Genomic DNA, 22855 nt, shown 5'->3' with positions numbered 1-22855 from the left:
CCGGCACGTGTGGGGAGGGAGGTACGGACAGGGAAAAGGCTTCCCGAGAGCCCCGGCGCTGCTCTCCTGTCATCCCCAGCACATTCTCCTGGGAGGCAACACAACAATATTTGCATATTTGCTGCTATTGCTCACGGTCTCCCCTGAGCACCCCAGCCCACCCCAGAGAAGTGAGACCAGTCAGAGGAGACAAACCAGCCCGCACACGTTTCTTTTGCCATGACTAACAGCTTAAGTAAACGACCGGGGTAAACACACTAATTTTACTTTCAAAACAAAAACAAAAAGCCACAAAGCCCAGTTCTTCCTTGAGTAAAGACGGGTAGCATTTGTCCTCTCAGTGCTTTCGCAGGTTGCCAGCATTTTAAAACCTGGCAGCCACTACAAGACAAAGTGACATATTTAGCTCAGGAGCTAAAATGCTGCTTGCTTGTGAATACCAAGGAGGGGGAAAAAGAAAAAAATCCTCTGAGAGAAATGCCTGCTGCCCCACAGAATGATGCCAGGGAGGCTCCACAGCATCATCTCAAAGCCAGGGGGACAGATTCTGTCCCAAAAGCAGCACAGCTCTGGGGATGGCTGGTGTTAGGGTAAATTTATAGCCAAACACTTCATTCTTACATTTGGGAATCTATGCATCCTGGGGGAGGTGGCTTTCCAAAGAGAAATACAGCTCCAGCCATTGCATCTCGCTTACACTGCAAACCGCAAGGCTGAGCCCTGACACCCGGGGTTTGCCTATGACTCTTTCTCTTTGCTTAGAGACCAACCCCCCCAGAAATTCCAGCCCTGAAAGCCACCTTCCCGGGGAGCGGCTGGGGAGGTTTGTTACCACAAAGGTTGCCTGCATTGACCTGGTTTCTTAATTTTATGTTGAGGCTTACTCTGAGGAGCAGCATCTCACGCACATCCCCAGAGCTGTCGCTCCGCTGGGTCCGACAGCCTCTCCCCCGTTGCTCTGGGCTCACGCTGTGGTCACACAAAGGTCCCGAGGAACCCGAATCCTGCAACCCCTCCCGCTCCCCAGCCTCTGCAGAGGAAGAGGTGAGGAGTCCAGACTTGACACTGCCAGGTTTGGGGATCTCTCAGTGTTAATTGCCGTCATATGCAGGATTGAGATGAGGCCGTTTCTTAAGCGGTACACTGTAAGGATCTCACTTGCTCTGTTGATGACTCCTCTTGTGTCGTTTCAGTAGCAGGTGGTGGAAGGGGGGGAAAAAAAAACCTATAAAATTTTTAGCATCCCTTTAGCTTCAATTTATCTGAAGAGATTCAAACAGCACAATTTCCTCCTGCCATCTGGGTGCCACTTTAAAAGACATTTTCTCATATCATTGCAATTTCAGAAAATCTTGTTGTATAGCTATAGAAATGCAAGATGCTTCCCCTAAATTGTGCATCAATGTGAAGCTTTTAAAACCTCAACTGCAGCTTATAATATATTTTGACAGGTCACAGACAGCTCCCAAGAGACTTTCCCAGTTCCAACACGACCCGTGCAGGCGAGCCCAGCTTCGGGCACCGCAGTCCTGTGAGGCAAAGCCCTCCGCTTGGTTTTGCCTTGTTTTGCTTCAGTAATGGGAAGAAGATGCCATCGCAGAGCTTCGAACCTGCTTGCCTAAACACTTGAACCCACAGGCTGTTGCATATGGGTGCACACAGGTCAACGTGTCCATGACACATATTTCCCACTCATGCACCCCAAAATAGCTTAGAAACACATTGAGCTACTCCAAAACTTTAGAGAAATCTCAAAGGTCGCTTATAAGCATCCTGCAAGTGGGCAGCCTGGAAGAGAAGGGCTCTAGTGATGTCCCTGCTGCACTCAGCTCTTCTTACATACCCCAAACCGCTGCAAGGAAAGCTGCTCCTTGCAGACAGCCAACCCCAAAATCCAGCTCCATAGGAGAGGGGTTTTGGTGCCAGCACAAGCTGTCTCCTTCAGTGCCCCAGCCCCAGGGGAGACTCTCAGCCAGCCCTTGGTCCCAGCTATCAGCCAGGTGAGAGAAACACTCCAGACCCCAGCTCTAAGCCTTGGCTTTGCTGAGCTCCGGGCTAGACCCTCGACCCCCACCTGCATAAGCAGATCCCCTAATTGTGGGGCAAACTCCTATGGCCAGTGAGACACAGCTCAACCAATTTCTCCAGCCTTGTGAAAGCTGTTTGTCCCTGTCCCTCCTTGGCAGAGGGAGAGACAGAGCCCCCGTGCATCCCGGCGTGCTGCTCCCCTCCAGCCCCGCTGACCGCTTCCGAAAGCGCCCGAGCTCAGACATTGATTCGCAGCCAGAGAAGTGACTGAAGAATGAATTGAAGGGTTAGCGCAGGTCAGCGGGTGGTTAGTGTTAGTCACCTTAAAGCTTAATGATCACATAAATACAGCAGGAATAACTCCGGAGCATCCAGTTCATCAAGGGGATGATCTGTGCCCAGCAAGAGATGGGACACGCGGCGACTGGCCGCTCCCTGAGACAGCCCTGGACATGGAGAGGGAGTCACTCCTTCCCAGGGGAAACACTGGGAAGGGAAAGACAGGTGTTTGGGAAGAGTAGAGATTTTGTTTCAAATCCAGTGGGCTTGCTTGTTTTTGAAGATATTAATGATTTTTTCCCCACGTGGCTCCTGCATGGCAGAGGAAGGCAGCTGCCCCAGCTTCACAGGCAAAGCCAAGCCAAGCTCCCAGCACAGAAGGGCAAAGCTTTTGTCGTCAGACACCCCTGGACTCTGGAGGGGTCTGGCAGCTCACCGAGGTCATGGGCTAAACTCAGGTTCAGTAAACCCAGGACTGGGTCTACACCTGGCAAATCAGGTCTGGATGAGGCCAAACGATGCCATTACTGCCCTGTGTGATCCTAAAACACGAGGCCCCACCTTCAGAAATTCCTGCCATGCACAGTTCAGGGAAGTCAAGGATATTTCAAGTGGAGAAATGGATGTCCCCAAGGGACCAAAAAGCCATCTAAGGGCTAAGGGTCAGGCTTGCTAGCCCATGCGTGTCGCTTCATGAGGGCCTCAGTTTCCCCAAGGTAGGGAGCAGGACATTTTCAGTCCTTGAAATGCAGGATGCATCTTCCAGGTTTGCACCGATACCATCAGAAAACAGCCCTGGGAACTCAGGTAGGTGCTGGTTCTGTCATGTTCTTCCCAAAGTTGGCTCCTGCCGGGGGCAGCCTCTTGCAGCTCGCCGGGGAGGAGTTGAAATGCCGAGCACGCCTTCCCAGCGCTCACCCTGATTTTCAGAAATTGCAGTAAATCAGTATCGCTGCAAATTGGCCTCTTTTTTTGGCTCTGGCTTGATGGAAAAAGGAAAACAAATGGAGTTTTAAAATGCAGCTAATCAAGGAGTTAAAGAGAGGTTAATCCTAATGGATTAATCAACACGCAGGGGGATGGGAAGGAGGCACGGACAAGGAGGAGCAGAGAAGCAGCCAAGCCTGGTTACTCCTCCCAGGGGTGATGGCACGTTTCAGGGAGAGTTTGGAGATGGAGGCAATGCTCCTTCTTCCACCCAGCCGCATCCAGCATCAGGACCAAACAGGTTTGATCTAGCGATAACAGGAGAGTCCCAGGCTTAGGTACACCTTCCCTGAGAAAACACTGAATCCTTGATGTGTTCATTATCACCCCCTGGGAAAAACAGTGAGCGATGTTTGACTTCACCACCTTCTCCTACTGTCCATCATCTCCCTTCAGACACTAACAGGTGATAAAACCCGGGACGTGGGGCAGCCCTGGCTGCTGTCAACCCCCCTTCTAGAACTCAAGGTGACTGAGAAAGGGGTTTTAAACAGAGCAGAGCTGCCCCGAGGCTTTCCACCACCTCCTGTCCAACGCTGCCCTGACCACCCTGCAGGACCCAGCCCATGGCTCCTGCAGCCGAATCCCAGCATTCTTCTGCCCAGTAACCCAAGACATCAGCATCTGCCTCCCGGCACAGCCGGGCATTCTTCATGGGGTAAAGCCTCTTTATAGGCAGCTAATTGGGCTTAGGCATAAGAAGGGCTTGAACATAATTAGTGACAGTGAAAGCAAGGAGGTTTGAAGAAGGTTATTAATGATATACACCGCTGTATACAACAGCATAATCACCAAAAAAATATTAGATCCATTAAGTATCATTATCAAGGCCTGGAGCTAATAATTTAAGCTTAATGAAACTAATACATTTCTCCAGCACTGGCAGTAGTGCTCATCCCTTGGAGGGAAGCAGCAGGCAGGAAGGCTCAAGCCATGCTCTCTCAGCAGCATTACCACTGACCTTGGCTGTGGCACCAGCGCCTGTGCTGGCTCTGGGCTCCGCGTTCCCAAGAGCTGAGCCCACTTCCAGGTGCTTTCAGAAGTGATTCACTCATTTCAGCAGGAAACCTTTTGCTTTGGCAGCTCAAAGACCTTCTGGTCAATGATGTCCTACGTGGGCATTTAACACATTGCAGAAGGCTTTCCTCAGCGCCCCGCTGGTGGCGAGCCCCTTCCTCGGCATGGGTCAGGCTGGTGATGCTGGTCTTTGCTTCCTGGGACCTTCGGCTCGAGCGTTGTCATTGAGGAGGACAGCAAGATCTCCCAAACCTCCCTTAGCTGGTGCAGGAGCAGGGGTCCAAGGTGTCCCCCTCCAGCACCCATCTCTGGGGGTGCCTGGGCATAGGCAGGGCACCCATCCTGCTGTCTCCCCCCCCACCTCCCTCCTCTCCCTTGTGTTTAGCAGCTCTTTGGAGACCGGAGGAGAAATGACTCCAAGCCAAGGCGGTCGTGATGATCTCACTGCTAATTATGCAGAGAAGTCATTTAGCTGTGGCTGCGCGTGATGAAGTGATATGACAGGGAGGAACAAAACCCCACAGCCACTTTGCACATCACAAATTAAAGAGGAAAAAAAAACCCAAAGTGAGCAAACCAAGCACCTCAACCTGTGCCTGCCCCTCTGTGAGCCACTGCAGATGCTGCACTACCCCCAAACCCACTGCAATTACAGAGAGGCAGCTCAGATCAGGAAACAATTAAAAATCCCATTAGCTCTGCTTTCCCCTTGCCTTTGTCTGGGTCTGTTTTCTGCCCCGGTCCCAGCAGCGGGATTGTCGCTGCAGCAGGACTCACCATCACTTTAAAGAGGAGCCTGGGATTAGCACCAGCCATATTAAAAACCCTCACTCACACCTCATTTTACCTTCACGCTGGAGATGATTTAGCTTGATTTATTCTAATTAGTTGTAATTTATTGTTTTAATGAGCTCTTCTGCAGGCTTTTTGTGCTTCATAACCACCCTCCTTGGCTGTTATAATATGTTTCAAGGAGGTCTTTAATAAGGAGAGGTTTCCAAGGCCACCTAGGATAGGAAGCTTTTTGTTGCAATATGAAAGAAGAAAATGAAGACAAAATTTGCCTCTCCTCCAGGACGGGTTTGCTGTGGAGCATCTGGCTGGGAGCAGGAGGATGCACTTCAGCACATCACCCAAATGGCAAGACGGCCCTTAATTACCAGCAGTGTTTGCAACCGGGTTTAAAGATTGACAAAAGAAAACAAATAGAAGAAAACTCTCCTTCCCTCCAGCTACAGGAAGGAATTCATGGCTACAAGATGTCACAGTGCCTGGAGGCAGCTGCAGCTCCATGAAGGGGTTAGTGATGCTTAACCCCACGGTCACACACACTGTCCACCTGCAGGGTCTGTGCTGCTGGTGGGGGTCACCGGCCTCGAGCCTCAAAGCACACCCAGTCCCCTTCCGAGATGAGTACGGGCAGAAGCATCCAAAACACAATGCTGTAACGTCCCACCGGCATTGCTTTATCTACGGAGGTTTCTCCTCCCTTTCTCTCTACTGGAATGGGCAAAGCTTCAGGAACTTCTTGGTCTGCTCCCAGGGGTGGTCATGCCAGTTCATGGCCAGGACCTCCTGCCAAACTTCCCAGCCTTTGATTTAAGGGACAGAAAGGCTGTCTGGTCAGCCAGGGTGGGTAATTTCTATGACACTGAGTTCTTTCATTAGAGAAAAAGAAAGTTTTCGCTTCTCTGTCCCCTCAGCCATCATGTGGCAAAGTCTTCCCATTGGAGACATCCAAAATAAAGCAGATATTTGCTTTGCAAGTAGAGACCAAAATCACAACAAAGCAAAATCTCCAACAGAAGAGAAACTCCCAAAGAGAAACACGAAAAACCCCAAATGACCTCGACTTTAGCAGAGAAACACCTGGATGGTTACAGGATATTCTCTGGGGGAAAAAGGGACTGGCTTGTACCGAAGGGGCCCAGGTTTGTGTGAGAAACCCTCGGGGAGCCAGGGATGCTCCAGAGGACTCTGGGAAGGAAAAAACACCCAGAAGTGTTGTATCAACCCCTCTGTGCAAACCCAGATAGATAATCTGCAGGAATAAGACCCCAGCTGCCAAGCGAGAGCCTGGAGGACTGCAGCACCCAGGGGACCAAGGAAGGGGATGCTGGAGGAAAACAGGCTGAGCCTCTGCGCGCCCGTGGCACATGTGCGGCTCAGAGCTGTGCAGAGAGACTCCCGGAGCGGCTGGAAAGCACAAACATCCCCATCAGCCAACAAAAGGGTCTTTGTGGCCACCCGAGGACCCCGCAGCACGATCCAGCAGCGTGCCGGGAGCAAGCGAGAGACATCAAGTGCATCTCCGCAGGGCGAGCCAGCGAGAAGCGTGTCCCGAGCCACGGGCATGGGTGGATGGATGCAGAAGCGATGCTTGCCCAGAGCAGAGCTGGACGCAGCTTTGGGAGCTGCTGTGCTGGCCGCTGGCCACGGCTCTGCCCGGGCACGAGCTGGCTCCTGCCACAGGAGCTGGGGAGTCAGAAAACAAGACCAACCCAGTTCTTCTAGGAGAAGAAACCGGGCCTCTGGAGATGCCTGGTGTTTCTGGACAGCTCTGGAGCTTCTTGTGGATTATTTACCCACATGCTGCCAACCAAAATAAATCAATTCGGCTTTTGCTTCCTTTTTAGGAAAATAAATCTTCTGGGACAGGTTGGGAGCCGGTGCCCCGTGAAGAGCCACGTGCTCGCCCAGCCCGGCCCCAATGGGGTGTAAACTGGTGCTCAGAAACTGCTCAGCCCCGCTGGCCCGTGCCCCTGCTTTACCGAGGGCCGGTGGTGCTGGCAGAGCCCCCTCGGCAGCAGGACACGGCCGAGAGGTTTATTCAGCCTCCTGCAAACCAATCCTCCTGCTGGCGAGCTCTCCCAGGGCTCGGGTGACCTTATCCTTATCTCTTCACGTCCTTCAGCCCGTCTGCAGCAGCTGGTTGGGGTGGCGGGTCCCCTGAGGCCAGTTTCCCATGATGCAGGCCCCTTATCTCATGGTGCTGAGCCAGTTTCCCCTTATCTCATGGTGCTGAGTTCCCAGCCTCGAGCCCTCCCCATCAGCCCATCCCAGCTCCCTGTCTGCAGCACTGGGAATCACCCGCTTGTGCTGCGGGAGGGATCACCGCTGCAAAGAAGCTAGAAAAATCTTTCCCAAAACAAAAAGGCCGCGCGAACCACCTGCATTTCCCTCCGGCTGCCCAGGAGAGCTTTGCCAGGGCTTAGAGCCGAGCTCACAAGCTCCTGGTCCTGAGATGCGTCGAGAGCTGCTGGATTTCCGAGCTCAGCGCCGACCCCAGCATCTCCTCTCCCCGGAGCAGGCACATCCCTCACGCTCCTTGCTCCGGCTGCTGCCCGGGGAAGCGAGGCACACGTTGGCAACAGACAGCCTAATGCAAATTGCCCAGCATCTGACTACTTAATTACACCAGCCCCTTTCAGATGCGATTGTGTATTTTATCAGAACTGACTTCTTAGAAAGAAAAAAAGAAAACCTTTCAAACATCTGCTCCTCTCCCCTCCCCGGCCACGGGCAGGGCCCCGTGCCAGCAGCATCAGCATTGCTCCAAGAGCAGGATTTGAAAGGCCTGATTAGGATGGCTCCTCTGCCTCCTTCAGCAGTAAAAATCATTTGGCTTTGAATGATGTGGATATTGATAAGCCTAATATGGCTCCAGAAGGAGAAATAAGGGAGCACTGGCCTCCCGGAGCGATTTGGACACAGCCAGCGGAGAGGTGCTGCTGTGGCTGGGGTGCCCCATGCAAGGTGAATCGCTTATAAACACAATCCTGCCCCTTCTCCCGCCTGCGAGAGGGGTCCCAAAATGCACATCCCCTGGTCTCAGTCCCTCCCGAGCCCCCTCGGCCAGCCCCGGGGTCAGATCCGTGGGAAACCCGCTCCTCCCCACCCCGAGGATGCTCGCCTGCAGCCACGTCCCGCGCGCAGCGTCTCCCTGTTAGAGCCGATATTAAGCTATAAACCGTAATGTGTTATGACACCACCCGATGCAGTGTAATTGCTATAAACCCATGAAATGTAATGTAATTGGCGGAGTGGCCACTACAGCATTGTGTTACGGATCTAATGGCTTCAAGCCGTTATCTCACGCGCAGGCTGAGGATGAGTAAACAGCTCCCGCTCCCCGCTGGCCCTGGCTCTGCAGCACCCTGGTACCCCAGAAACTCACATTTCCCACCCACGGTCCTCAGACATAGAGGGGAGATGCTGATGCAGAAACGCCCCAGCGTTTCCAAACTTATTTTTCCATTTGCAGAAACACCAGTAGAGATCACAGTTTTTAAAACCTCCTTCACTTGAATAATCAGGTCATGCTTTAAAAAAAAAAAAAAAAAAAAAGGCAGATCTCCATTTACAATTATTTCATTAGTATATGATACTCCAGACAATCCAACAGCTTGAGAAGCCGCTGGCTGCACAGGTCTAAGCACGCTGCTTGTGTAAGAGGTCCTTAGTGCTAATTGCCAATGCCAACCTCAGCCATTAAGAAATTATTGCTAATGCATCTTACGACAGTCTTTATAAGACGTTATTAAGGAATTAATCAGAAAGCAGAACCAAATAAAACAGAAAGTGATTAAAGAAAAAAAAAAATCTTCCCCCAAACTGCACAATCAGCAGGAAGGAAAGCTGGGAGCCATCATCTGACTACGGCAGCCCTTACCTGTGCTGCAGCCCCAAACTTGAGCCTGGAATTCCCTTTGCCCCAGCACTGGTACAGCTGCAGCCTGGGGACATCCCCATATACCCTGGGGTGGGAGAGGGGCTCAGCTGTGCCTGATTTGCCCCCTGCAGCTCCCAGCAGAATTGTAGCTGGTCCCTTGTGCCTGCAGCCCTGCTCGGGGGAGTCCTCGTGGGGTGCACGGTCAGGGCTGCCATCCAGCCACTCGCTCCTGTGGGGCTGGGGATGTTTTTTCAAAAGACTGAAAAAAAAATTTTCTTTGTAGGGGCAAGGAAGAGGAGGGACAGTTTGTGCTGGAGAGCTGTCACCTATGGGGCACGATGGCTCCAAGTGGCATGAGGACACAGGGCTGGAGCTGTGACTCATGACTTTTTTGCTTTCCATCCTGGTGTCGGTATTACATTTCAAGGATTATATTTTATTCATAAAAATTGCTGTGCTCACAGCTGCGCCTGGCAGACCTGTCATGGCTGAGCCCGGGGCTGGCTCCTGCCGACAGGCACGGGGGTGTTGTGCACCGCCCGGGGGTCCAGGGTTCATCACAACTGTCGAAAATTAAATATAATATACAAAACCAGGGCGAGAGCCCTCCGGTTCCCCTCTGTGACCTGGAGTACGGGTACCATCGTGGCCCCCAAGCGCTGGGGCCGGGGTTTACAGCACGTGATGGGCTGTTGTTGGTAACTGCATCCCAAATGAGACGGAGCGAAGCATGTGAGGTTGTATTTTTAACTCTGAGGTCCTGGTGGCATGGAAAACCGGGTGCCCCGTCCAGGTGCTGCACAGATCCATCGAAAAACTCCTGTCGCCCATCAGCACCTCTGCTTTGTCGACCCTAGGCATTGCAGCATGCGAACAAATCTTACCTGGTGCTTTGCCCCCGGGAATGGTTTTAAGGCTGTGTCCAGAGTCCAGCAGAAACCATTTGCCGTTACCTCTGCCAGTGAATTAGCTGGGAAGTGCTTCCCTGCGGAGCTGCCGGTGGGGACTTGGCAGGGTGAGATGGAAATGGGGATGGTGCAAACCCAACCTTCCCAGCTTAGAGGCTGATTTAGCATCCCCAAGCAGGAAAACATTCTCAACCCCTCGAGAGCGTAAGGAAAGGATGAGCCCGTGGTCCTCGCCGGGCTCGGTGCCTCCCAAGCACAGCGTTAGCCGGGACTTGGTATTCACAGGCTGCAGAAAAGCCTTGAGCAAATGTTTCAGCTGCCCATCAGTGCAAACATCCGCACACATCTCTCTTCTCCTTCTCCCCATGGGGAGAACCCCATGCCAGGCTAGGAGATGGCACAGGGTGGCATCCCCCCTCGTCCCTGCCGCCCTCCCGCAGCCCTGCGCCCTCCCTGCCGGGCTCAGCCGAGACAAGCGGAGGCTAAGAACATCAACTGGGTTTTATTCCTCAAGTCTGACAAGTAAAAGCACAAATTCTCTTTGGAAAAAAAACAGAAAAAAAACCCAAAACCAAAACCAATGTTCAAGCCACGCGGACAGTTTGCGTTTCTCAGGACGGAGGCCATGCCGTCAAGCTCCGCCGCCAGATGTGCGTCCTTTGCAGAGATGTAGTTTAAAAAAAAAACCAACCCACGGAGGAGGAAAAGACACATGGCTATGGGATTCCACATCAATTTTAGACAAAAAAGGGCCCTTTTTTTGCTATCATTATAAATATCCCATCGGAGCGCCTCGGAGCGAAAAATAACCGTAACGAGGACATCTGTTCTGCTCAGCCCCATGGGCACAAAATCTCTACCGGCACCTCAGACCGCTAGAAAGCCCTCGGGGACAGTGGCCTGGCACCCAGCGCGCGTGCCCCGGCTCTCAGTTGGTCCCCCTGCGGGGTGGCGGGTGCTGCCGTCCCTGCGAGCGGCACCCATCACCCTTGCCGGAGGCTGTCGGGACGCAGTGCCGCAGGGGACCGGGGAAGCGGGGGTCCGGGGGGGGAGAGGAGAGAGGGATGGAGGGATGCCGGGGTGCGGGAGGGATGCGGGTGGCCGGTCAGGCGCAGGTGGGCTCCTGGGTCTCGACGGGGATCTCGCTGCTGCAGCCGCCCTCGCTGTACGGCTGGTAGGGGGGGATCTGGGGTGCCTCGATGATCAGCAGCCCCTCTGGCGACAAAGAGGCGAAGACCGTGATGGGGTCCACCTCGTAGGGCAGCCTGCGGGAGGGAAGGAGAGATGAGACGGTTTAGGAGCCGGCTCCGCTGCCGGCTCGCAGCGTGCCGCATCCCTGGTGGACTTCGAGCCTTGGGAAGCCCACACAGGATCCCCGCTGCATGGGGAACCACCGATGCCGAGCCAGCAGCCCCGGCGAGGGGTTCGGCAAAGCTTCTGTTATTACTGCAGCACCAGGGAATGCGCTGGGGATATTTAAAGCGGCCTCCTGGCCGGTCTGGCCCCTGTGGGCGCTCTGTTTAATCTCCCCGGCAGATGTGTTTGACGGGATGTCACCCGCCGCTTGTGCCGCCCGGGCTTCTGCAAAGCAGGAGTAAATCATCGTCGTGCCGCAGCCCGCGTCAGCCGCGAGCCTTGCCCGTAAAAGGAGCCACCGCGGCTGCCCAGCGCCGAGCAGGAGGGAGCGTGGTGCTCGCCCCAGCTTTCCCACGGGAGTTTGGGATGCACAGGGCTCCTTTGGGGTGGAAAAGCAAAGCTGAGCTGCTGCCAGCCGAGGAAACCCTTCCCATGCCCTGGGCTTTGCTGTTTCTCCCGGTTAACCCCGCAAGCCCTGCGGCTGGGGGTCTGGCCCCCGCACGGGTGAAGCGCTGCGGTCAGGGCTCGCCTGCCTCCGGACTCGCCTTTCCTCCCTGCCCTTTGCTGTTGTTGTTGCCAAAGTGAGCCATCGCGGTGAGTCAACGCGATAGCAATCTAATTGACATCATTCAGATAGAGATAGATAGATATATATTTACATTCACACGCAGGGATGTATTTTGAGGCGGATGATGGTGTCAGCCCATCGTGCCCTGCTGAACGCCGGGGGATGTGCTGGCACCATGAGCCTGGCTCCTTGCACCCCTCCTGCTCCCTGCGTCCCAGCTGGCTCCAAATGCAGCCCCGGGCCCGGAGGAGACTGACAAAGCACCCAGAAAAAGACCTCCTTCTCTTTTACCTCCCTCGGGAAATCACCGTGTGGCCTGAACCAGCCAGGCGCGTGCTGCAAAAGGGCAGATTTTGGGGGGTGAAAACAGGTGCAGGAGCCCCTGCATGTGTGAGCCTGTGCGTGGGGACTGGCAAAGCTCAGCCCTTCGCCACCGGTGGCATCCCCGTGCCGCCTGCGACCTGCCCGTGCCGCAGGGATGGGGTCCCACAGCAGGCTAGCGACATTTGGCTGCTGGTTAAGGGGATGTGGCAGCCCCGTCCCCCTCCCATGTCCCAGCCCCTTCGGCTGGGGGACACCCCAGGGCCGGCTGGTACCTACTGGATTTTCTTGGTGAAGTTCTTGGAGACGATCCCTCCTTCCACCTGCTGCTCCTCGTGTTTGCCTGCAGGGAAGGGCAACACCCCACGTCACCATCTCACCGGGAGATTATTTTTTTCCCCAACAAACAACAACAAAACCCGACAGGAAAGTTTGCAGAGGAGTCGTTTGCCTTTGCCAGTGCAAACCTTCCCTCTGGGGAGGGCTCAGGGAGCCTCTCCTATGTGAAGAAGGAGATGCCGGACACAGCACACCCATATTTCCAGTCAGAGCCTGGGGTCTCGCAGCCTGCCAAGAGCTGGGGCTTAAGAAAAAGTCCCAAAACATAATAAAACCTTTGGAGGTGGCAGCATCCCCCCCTTGTCCCGCTCCCCTGGCGGGGCTCCCCTCCACCGTGCTGTCAGGCTGGGGGTCCCTGTGCCTGGAGCATCTCTGAAGTTAAAAACCACACCAGCAGCTGCCCGGACCCCCCCTGACCTGTGTTTTTCCCCCCTGGTGATGCTGTGAGCCCCAAATAAATACCCAGGGCCATGCTGTGTGGCAGCCCCCAACCCCTCCCTGGGGCACTTGGGGGTAACGCGGGATGTCGGTGCAGGGCTGAAGGGATGCTCAGGGCTGGGTGTCCGTGGGCACCCCAGATGCGGCGCACCCCGCACCCACTGTCTTTACCATTAATTGAATTTTTAGGGACGTGCTTCTGGCCGGCTCGTCCCTGGGCTGGGGTCTCTTGGGGCTGGGTTGGGGTGGGGGCCATGGGGCGGCTGCCCCTCGCTTCCCAGCACTGGAGCTGCCTCTCTCTTGGCCCCTTTAAAGGGAATCTCCCTCTGCACTGGCCTCACCCTGGCTATAATTAACCGAGCCAAGCTGGGGCCCCTCTTGGCAGCTCGCTGCAGGGTGCTGCCGACCGCAGCAGTGCCTCCCCGGCTGGCCGGGGCGGAAAGTGGGGAGATTTACCCCAAAGGAGGCTCGTCCTTTTCATTTTTGCAGCAAACCACTGCGGCTTCTGAGCCAGGTCCCCCCCGGCACCCCCAAACTGCCCAAAAGCTGTGCCGCAGCCCTGGCCCTGCTCCCAAGCATGGGGCTGCCGTCGCTGGCTTAAAATAAAGGTGATTTTTTGCATTTCACAGCAATTTCTTGAGCTGGCACGGGTAGGGCAGGACCAGCTGCTTTTCGTGCCCCGTCCTTCTCCTCCCCGGTACCTTCACTCTCACCTGACACCTCAACGTAGCCATCCTTGGTTTTGACCGTCAGCTCCTCGGGTTTGAAGCTGTGCACGTTGACGCACACCTTCCAGGGCTCGCGGGGAAAAGGCACGGGGCTGCGGCTCTCGGGGTACCCCCCGAAACGGGAACCGTAACCGGGGGCCATGGTGGAGGCTCGGGCCATGCCGGCACGTAGGGGACCCGGCCAGGTAGTGGTAAGCCGGGGTCGAGCCCAGTCGGGCCAGTCCGCCGTCAGGTCCCCGGGGAAGGGCGACATGCCGAAATCATCGTCCAGCAGGCGCGAGGTCAAGCCGGGCTCCCGGAAAGGGTCGCGGACGCTGCGCCTGCCGGGGTAATGGCAGGAGAAGGGCATCTGGCTGTCGGCCATGGCTTTCTTCGGAGGGGTCCGAGCGCGTCCCCGGGGCTCTCCCACAGAGCTTCAGCCTCTGTGCGGCCGCTCCTGGCTGCAAACTTGCCCGGGGAGCCTGTCCCGGAGGAGACGCATCCACCCCGGGCGGGACGGGATCTTGCGGCTGCGGGTGGGAGCCGCGGGGACGGTCCCCTCCTTCCCCGGCACCAGGTGAAGGACGACGGAGAAAATCAATTCAGAGCTGAATCACCGGGAGCCGGAGGAGCGCAGGAAGGACGGAGGGAGCTCTCTGGCCGCGAGAAAATGCTTCCTGTCTGGCTGTGATCCCAGGGACCGGGGAGAAGAAAATAAAACTTCTCAGTGGGAGAGGGGAAAAAAAAAAAACCAACAACGAATATCCCGAGATTAAAAAGCTTATCTCTTCCCTCTCGCTCCCCAGCACTTTATGTGCGACTTTGCCTGCCACTCCCGGGCGAGAGCTGCAATAAATGCTTGAGCTCGGAGCCGAGAAACTTCTCTAACCTTCCGGCTGCCGGGCGAGTGCTATTTATTGGATTTGGGGGGGGGGGGGGGGCGTGTGTTTTGCAATTCCTGCCCTGTCAGCCGAGTATTTTGGAGAGGATGAAACAGCCGTGGAGAATCTGGGCTGCGGCAGCTGACCTCTCCCGCCAGCCCAAGGATCCCGGCTGCCGCAGGGCCACGGTGTTTCGGCAGCTGCCCCGGCCCCCGCCGCCCCCTCCCGCCACCCTGCGCCCAGCCCACCCGCCCAAAATAGCCCCCGAGCTCAGGCCCAGCTGCTTTCACCCCAGTGTCACCTCTTAAAAATAACCCTCTTCGGTTGGACTGGGCCAAGCTGCTCCCCTCACTGTAAAGCCACGTGTCCCCTCGCCACTGAGCAACCCACCATTCGGGGAAATGGGTCACCGGTGGCACCCCTAGCACGGCGCCGTGAGGGCGCTGGGACCCCACGGGTGGGTGTTTGGGGGATGCTGGGGCAGGGGACGGACCCCTTTTGCGGCCAGCAGCATCTCAGCCACCCGGGGCTGCCCACGGAGCCCGGGTGCGAGCGGGACTGCGGGATGCAGGAGGAAAGTCGTGGTCCGAGGGATGTCCCTCTCCAGCCCTTCTTCTTTGGCCGCCTTCACCGGTCGGGCCCGGAGAAACGTCCCCTAACCGCGGGAAGGAGAGGGACCCCGGGCAGCAGGTCGGGCAGGGTCCTTGGGGCGCTGCTCAGCACCCGCCTCCTCCTCGCCCTCCTCCTCCTCTTCCTCCTCCTCACCCCACCGCGTGCCCAGGCCCTGCCACAATCGCCGTGCGCGGGCAGGGCGAGGCGGTAATCACAGCCGCGCGGCGGCAGGGCTAATTACAGGGCAGCAGTGGGGAGCAAGCAGCGCGCCGTGGGAAGAGGTGCGGCGGCGGTGGTGGCGGGTGAGCTGCCGGCAAGCATCCACCCGGGCGACACGGTCCCGACCGTGCAAGCTGGGGGGTACCTGGCGGCAACGAGGGGGTCCCCACGGAGGTGGTCCAGGCACGGCTCGGGTGGGCAATGGGATGCGCCGGAGGATGGGGTGTCATCAGCGAGGGTCATGCTGGATACAGGACCACTTCCTCATGCCGCATCCTCCCTCCTGGCTCTGCCTCATGCTCCTTCTCTCCAGCATCTGCAATTTTTCTAATAGACTTGATGGAATTAATTACAGCAGGAAGACTTTAATGCAGTGCAGGCCGCGCAGCGATTCAGCCGCTGGTCACTCTGACGGCATTAATCACGCTGCACCCACGCAGCATCGCTGGGGGAGGGAGCTGCCTCTCCTTGGTGCGGAGCAGGGCTGCTCCCCCGTGCCCAGCTCCTTCATCCCCTCCATGTGTGGGGAGAGCTGGGCATCATGGGGGTCTCCCTGGGGACCAAGGTGAGGTCCCAGGTGCCAGCTGAGCACCCCTGGGTGCAAGGAGGCAGCTGCCAGTGGAGGGGCAGAGCATCCCCCCCATCCCCTTGTCCTGCCCCGCTGCCCTTGCCCGGCTGGGGGCTGCCCGAGGGTGACAGCAGGGTCTTCTGGGGGACATCGCCACACACTGAGCCTGGGCTGGGCACCTCTCACCTTGGCCAGAAAGTGGGATCACCCCAGCACCCAGCTCTGCACCCGCTTGGGCAAACACTGGCCCACAGGGAGAGGGGGATGAGCTCCGAAGAGGTTTCAGGCAGCCCCAAGATCCTGCCGTGTTTCCAGGATCCTCCCAACATCTCCAGTCCCACGTTTCCCCGCGTAGCTCTGGGCCATCCTCCCTCCCCTGTCAGGAATCCTCCCTGTCGCCTTGTTTATCCCAATTAGTCACACTCCTGCCGGCTCTCGCCCTCTCTGGGCCATCCCAATTTAGCTCCTGTTGTCACTCCAAATCTCCCAGCTGCCTCCCGCTGCCGAGCTAGCCCCACGACATCAGCTCTGGGGGGAGCAAAGCGGCCTCACAGCCTCCCTGCCCCTCCGAGTGACCTGGGGACACTGCCCCGTGTCCCCAGGATTTGTCCGTGCTGCGGCCGGACCCTTGCTGGGTGCCCATCCGAGCCCTACTGGGAACAGCATAGGGACCTGGTCCAGTGCTACTGCTCCCCTGTGGGACTTCCAGCCAGTCCAGGGGAGCACCCCAGGGTAACTGGCATCATCTGGGGTGCTGGAGAGTCCCCACCGCCCCGTCGCTCACGGGGGAACACCCTGGCTCCCGCCGAGAACGTGACCGCGGTGGGACCCTGCGGCGTGGGAGCACCGTGCGGGGCTTGGAGCGAGGGCTGTGCAGGCAGGGAAGGGGACGGTGCCAAGGAGAGCACCGGCGAGCCCAAACGGTGACCTCCAGCTGCATTTCGGGCTTGGGCTACCAGCGCCTGAACTGGGCAGGAGGACCCAAAGTGCCTGGCAAAGGGCAGCGAAAGCCTGACCCAGCAGGGAAGGGAGAGCTGCCAGAAATACTAGCCCACAACTTTTTTTCCTTCAGCCAGTGCCCCGAGCAGCCAGTCCGCGGCAGCTGGGAGCGGAGGCACATGCGGAGCAGCTGAAACCACCCAAAATATCCCACCGAGCGCAGTTGGATCCAAAAGGAACATGACAAACAGGGCTGCGATGAGAAGGAAATACTGTCTGAACCTTTATTGGAACCCTTTTTCTAACCAGGCTAACAACTCAAATACCCCAGGAAGACTAAAGAATACAGTATGCATTTCAATGGAGAGCAAAGGGAGTTTTACAACGAAGTCAAATGAACAGATGCGCCAGCGTCATTTGGTAAGGAATCGACCAACAGGCGAGAAAACAGAGACACCGTTTCCCTCGCGGCTTTTCTTACGTCTTGGCTTTTGTTCTAAATCTTCTCATTCCCTGGGTTTTGAAGGCAGAGAGCTGCCCTGGGGCTGGTGAGGTTCAGGGTGTTGTTCTCTAGGCAATAGCCCAAAAGTCGGGATGCTTGACCATGAAGCTGTTGCCACAAGAGCGGACGTACCAGTGCTTCGGAGACACTCCCGGTCATGTGCAAACTTCCAGGTAGCAGCAAAAGTCACGAGAATGATTTATTCTCTAATACAGAGGTAATAAAACCCCACGGGACACTAAAGGGCAAAGTCTTCACTTAGGCACCTGAATCTGCCTCGTTCTCAAATATCCTGATAGCCCAAGGCTGAGTGCCCTGCAGCTCCTGGCCAGCTCCACGGGAATAACCCAGCGCTGGGCACTCGCCTGGTGACGACAGAGCCAAATCCACCCTCGGCCAGCCCAAGGCAGCTCTGCCCACAGAGCATGAACGCCTCCCACTCGGGTGAAGAGGACAACGGCTGCAGCGTTGGTGGAGTGACGCTGGGGCAGGCTGTGATTTTTAGCACATCCCATGCTTTTTTCAAAGCTAGGGGAGGGATGCTTGCAGCAAGCTCCGGCTCGTGCTGGAGATGACAGGAGAGACCTCCCTACTCCTGTCCTGGCCACCTTTCCCAAGCTCACATCCGGGCAAAGCTACTGGTTCTGGTACAAAGCTCAAGGAAGGGGGAAAAGTAGGACATGGCGTGAGGACAAGTGTCTCAGGATGGGGCTGGGTGGACATCCTTGCTTCCTGGTAGATACCACGGCAAGTCACTTCAACCCTATCCCCATCCTCACATCGATGAAAGGGCGACAAGACCCCCTTCCCCCAATAACCCAGAGAGCCAAGAGGGGGTCAGTGGTGGGACATCAGAGATCTCCAGGGATCTTTGGCGATCCAAGCAGCCCTATGCGGCGTGGAGGAGGAAGAGCAGGGTTATTCCTCCGCCACAGCTGGCCTGTCACCTCTGAACGCCCAGCACCTTTCCAGGGGGTTGTGATTTCTCAATAGAAGCTGGCCCAAGAAGATGGAGTATTTTCCCCCTGCCTGGCTCATCTCCATCTAAATGAGGTTCCTCCCTAAATCACTGGTGGTTGAGCTACAAACGAGCCCAATTTATCTGCCAGATGCCTCCATGCCAGCAGGTGACAGCCTCAGTAATTCACCTCTCTGATAACCTCTCTCCAGTGTATATGGCAACACCTCAAAGGCTCCTACCTTCATGGACCCTATGGCAAGACCCAAATAGCTTTTTATAAATTTATGCTCAATAAATAGAAGAAATAAATATTAAATAGAGGCTAAGTCCTCTCAGCCTGTTCAATATATGTACAATGCATAGCAAAATAACAGTGATTGGCTGTTGCAGACAAGTTTGGTACAAATTCAGTCCCCCCAAACAACAAAAACATTGAGAAAAGTTGCAGTCAACATAAAGCAAAGCTCAACTGAGTGCTGTAACCCATGAAGAAAAGAACGAACACAACAGCGTTTTGAAATATCCCTTATCTTTGCTTTCCAGCAAACCTGCAGAGATTGTCTTGGGTTTTCTGGAGCCTGGCTCCAGCCTTGGGGTTGGGAGAGGTGGGACAAGCCTCGCTCAGTGTGACAAACCCAGAGCCAAGGCAGGTCCAGGGAGCGGGGAGAGCCAACAGCATGACTCTGGGGTCAGGGGGACATTTGGGAGCGGGTGCTGCGACACGTGCTCTGCCGGGGAAGGGCAACTGGGGCATTTGCAGGATGGAAACAAAATCGTGGGTGAGAAAGAGCCTCTGTGCTTGAGGAAAGCAAACCCCTCTGAGATAGGGCCTCCAAAAAATGGCCGAGATATTTTCCTGAAGCCTTGAGGCTGCAGCCGGGCCTGGGCATCCCTCGTGCTGCTGGCTGCAGGCAAGCAGTGATTCACCAACACCAAAATGACCGAGTTGCCTTTCCACCAGGTGAACGCTGCTCTTTGCAGAGAGCGCCAGCAGCAATCTGAGATGCTGGATGCAGAACAAAAATCCGTAAAAGCAATGAATGAGCAAAACAACATTTAAAAAAAAAAAAAAGTGCTGGCAAAAGGCACAGAGACAGAAAAGCTCATGAGCTTTACGCAAACTGACAGAAAACCCAGTCGTCCACTGACAGGGAGAGTGACGTTCCAGGTTGTACTAAAAATCTTAAATAAGTTAAAAAATAAATACCACCACTGAGGGAAACTCCTATGTATATGCACATATACACGCACATATACGTACACATACACACACAGAATTGGTTAGGTCCTGTCACCAGAGGCTGGATTTTGCAAGCATCTTCACCATGGATCACTCTCTCACGGTCTCATTTCTTTAGTTTTTCCATGGGTGGGTCATTGTGCAGTGATAAACATGGCAGGGGAGTCCTAGCGACGGCATCCTCCCAGGAAAACCAGCGGTGCCTGTGCAGAGCAGCTCGGTTTCGCATTGTGCGCTGGCTGCGGAGCCAAAGGAAACAGCGGTGGCAGCCAGCTGGCACCCAGCCGGCGTGAGCACGGACCGGGGCGAGACTTCCCCTTGCAGCACTGCAAACACCCCGTCACTCAGCCGGCCAGCGAGCAGACCCTTGCCGTCACCTCCGTGAGGTCCTAGACCCGTTCCTGTGGTCACATCCATCGCGTTCCTGCACAAATCTAATGAGAAACCCTAGCTTTTAACATGAAAACAGATAAACAGCTCTGCCCTGCATCCCTCTGTCTGTCACACGCTCTCCACCCTGCTCCGGAGAGTGCAGACAAAGGGACACATTGGCAGCAGGAGTGACCTCCAGCCACCTCAACGAGAGGGGGCCAGCGCTGTAAGTCTTTACATGAGAACAGTGGCATGGATACATTCAAACAAACACATAGATCCAAAAATAACTTACTGTTAAAAAAAATTAAAAAAAATAAATAAATACTGGTAATGGTGACCTCCTGCATCCATTCTGACATACAATTAAAAATATAATAATAATAAATAAATAAATAAATAATTTAAGAGGTTTACTCCAACGTAAGTCTGCTTGGGAAACCCCAGGAGCATTTAGCTGCCATGGACTGTACAAGCGGAGGCAGTCCTTGAAGCACAGATCAGCCGGATGGGTACGAGAGCTGCTGCCAGCCCCACGCAACCCTCGGAGTCATCTGTCCCACAGTCGGTGGGTGCTGCTGACCCTGATGTGGTGCTTCAATCACGCGTCCCCAGCCACAAGGAACTCAAGTCAGTGTTGTGTTTGATATTTACACCAGTTGCACAAAGCCCCTCTACTTTTCTTCCCTAGTTTTTGACCTCCTGGCTCGCTGCTTCCTTGTTACAGATGCACGTGCGTGTTAGGGGGTGTTAAGGGGCACGAGGCTACTCTTGAAACACTGGTAGACCTGGGGTTTGGGCTCCCATCACTGCCTTTGGATCTTTCCGGGGAGCAGAAGGACGGGGTGTTTCAGCGTCAAACTGGGAGAGACTCTTTGGGGAAGAAGCATGAGGTTTTCAGCCCTTTAGGAGAAGGGAGCTCACTACAGAAGATGGCCAAGGGGCCGCTGTCAGGGCCAGCGCAGGAGGGTAGGCAGCGTCACCCCACTGCAAGAACATCCCGTCTTTGATCCCTCAACCACAGCCCTAGAGCGTTTGCTCAGCCCTACCAGGAATGCTTTTCCTGGTCCTAGAAAGTGGCCTCCCAGGAGATGGACACATGTCCCCACCAAGCCACTGACCATACCAGTGCCCAGCTCTCTCCCTCCACCACCCTCATCCTCAAATTACCTGCAGGGACCAAGGCAGGGGATGAGGGACTGGACAAAAGGGGGGCTTTGGGGGTTGAAGGCACAGGACAAGGGGGACCAGCAGTAGCAAGGATACTGGGAAAAAGGGATACCCCACGCTGCTGTACTTTGCAACAGATAATAGGTTTATATGCTTGCTAAGGCAGTCAGCCAGCTCCACCAGAGCACCACATGGCACTTGGCCTTCCTCCACCTGCAACTTTGCCCCTTTACCTGCTGCCAGCGGGACTGGGGGGCTGTAGGTAACTCTTTAGCTGGGGGGGGGAGTTGCATTTCTTTCTACCCCCTCTCCTCCTCCAGCAGATGCTGGCTCCACTTAGCCCTTTTCTGTGACACTTAAATGACACACCTCCTTGACTCATTAAGCCCAAACTCGTTAATAATCATGCAGGATGGAAGGGGAGGGGATGGAAAAAGGGAGGGAGGGAAGTCTTAAGCCCAAATTAGCGTCTCTAGAGCACCCAGGTGTTGTAAGAGAAAGAAACTCCTCAGCACCAGCTCAGCCTGTGCTGGGAGAAGCCTTTGTTACCCTGCAAAACACAGTAATTGCGCAGGCAGCTGGACTGGCAGGCCTGGCAGGGAGACAAAACCCCAGGGCCCAGGGCCGCCCAGGCAGGCAGGGCCCTCCTGCTGCTGCCTGCGGCTCCTTGGAAAAACAGGCAATTAGCAGGGGGCCCTTTCTGTCCCCCTGCACTGCTCTGTCCCCCCCAGCAACAAACTGGGGTGTGAGCGCATCCCGCTGCAACCCTGCACTGGCCCTGCGACAGGGCTGCTGTGGCTGCTAATCCTGCCTCCGGGGAGCCTGAGGGTCTCAAGGAGAAATGATTTCCTGAAATCCTCCCAGCATGGCTTAGAATTGCTGCCTGTTATAAGGAAGAGGAATTGGGGTCCCCTGGCTCATGCAATGCCCTTTTAACCCTGTGTGCTGTCACTACACCCCACAGCTAGGCTATCTCCATATCTCCTTAACAGGCCCACCAGAATTGCACTCCAAGGGCAAGGCTCCCTTTAGAAAAACTTAAACCCAAACTGCAAGAAGGTTCCTCTGAGAAGGGAACCCCATGACCCCTGTCTCCCACACCATGGCCTGGCCCTCGGAGCACAGTGTAACAGCAGCTCCGTTCTCCCTTGTACCCCATCGGCCCCACGTCTGCTTCAGACCTCAGCAGTTTGTTTGCAAGCAAGTCACAGTGCTGGAGGGGGATAAAACAACCCTGTGAAAGATGATGCGTACCTGGTAGGAAAGGGCAGGAGAAAGAGAGGGAATGGCCTTTTTTTCCCCAGGAATTACGTCAGGAGGGATTTCTAGCCTTCTATTTGTAGCAGGGACTGGCTGACTGGCAATAAATAAATATTCTCTCACGGAAAAGGCCTGCTGCAGAGTGGGCAGAAACTCTGGAGGAGAGACCCAAGGGACCTGATATTTGCCTTTATGGGGACATGTCACCCCTACTCATCACCAAAGCTTCCCAGCAAATTCCTCCCTAACTGGGTCTCTCCCTCCAACAGAAATTAATTTGCTGGTTCCTGGTTTGGCAGAAGAGCAAGGAGCTGAATACTTTCCTTTGGACCAGCTGGTAATGCTTTGGAGAGCAGCAGAGATGGGGAGACGGGGGGACGTCGGGGAGGATGGAGCAGATCTGTCGCCACAGACCCTCTGTAAAGCACTGACCCTTCTTCCAGCCCTGGCCAGGGGAGCTGGGACTGATCCACCCACTCCGCAAGGTGGCAAAGGGGCTGCACCGGGTGCA

At 55.5% G+C, this 22855-nt stretch overlaps 1 protein-coding gene across 1 annotated transcript; it reads right to left on the bottom strand.

Moving 5' to 3' along the window:
• Positions 1 to 10960: 10960 nt before the first annotated feature.
• Positions 10961 to 14132, bottom strand: HSPB8 (heat shock 22kDa protein 8). The gene is made up of 3 exons (XM_010574425.1): positions 13627 to 14132; positions 12416 to 12479; positions 10961 to 11156 (listed from the first exon to the last, which is right to left on the bottom strand). Exons 1-3 carry the CDS (start codon positions 14003 to 14005, stop codon positions 10997 to 10999), a joined length of 603 nt encoding a protein of 200 aa, XP_010572727.1. The 5' UTR covers positions 14006 to 14132; the 3' UTR covers positions 10961 to 10996.
• Between the last annotated feature and the right edge of the window lie 8723 nt (positions 14133 to 22855).

This window comes from Haliaeetus leucocephalus, unplaced genomic scaffold, assembly GCF_000737465.1.
Source record: "Haliaeetus leucocephalus isolate CR32 unplaced genomic scaffold, Haliaeetus_leucocephalus-4.0 Scaffold13, whole genome shotgun sequence".
Lineage (NCBI taxonomy): Eukaryota > Metazoa > Chordata > Aves > Accipitriformes > Accipitridae > Haliaeetus > Haliaeetus leucocephalus.
This window is presented reverse-complemented; position numbering and strand designations above follow the sequence as displayed.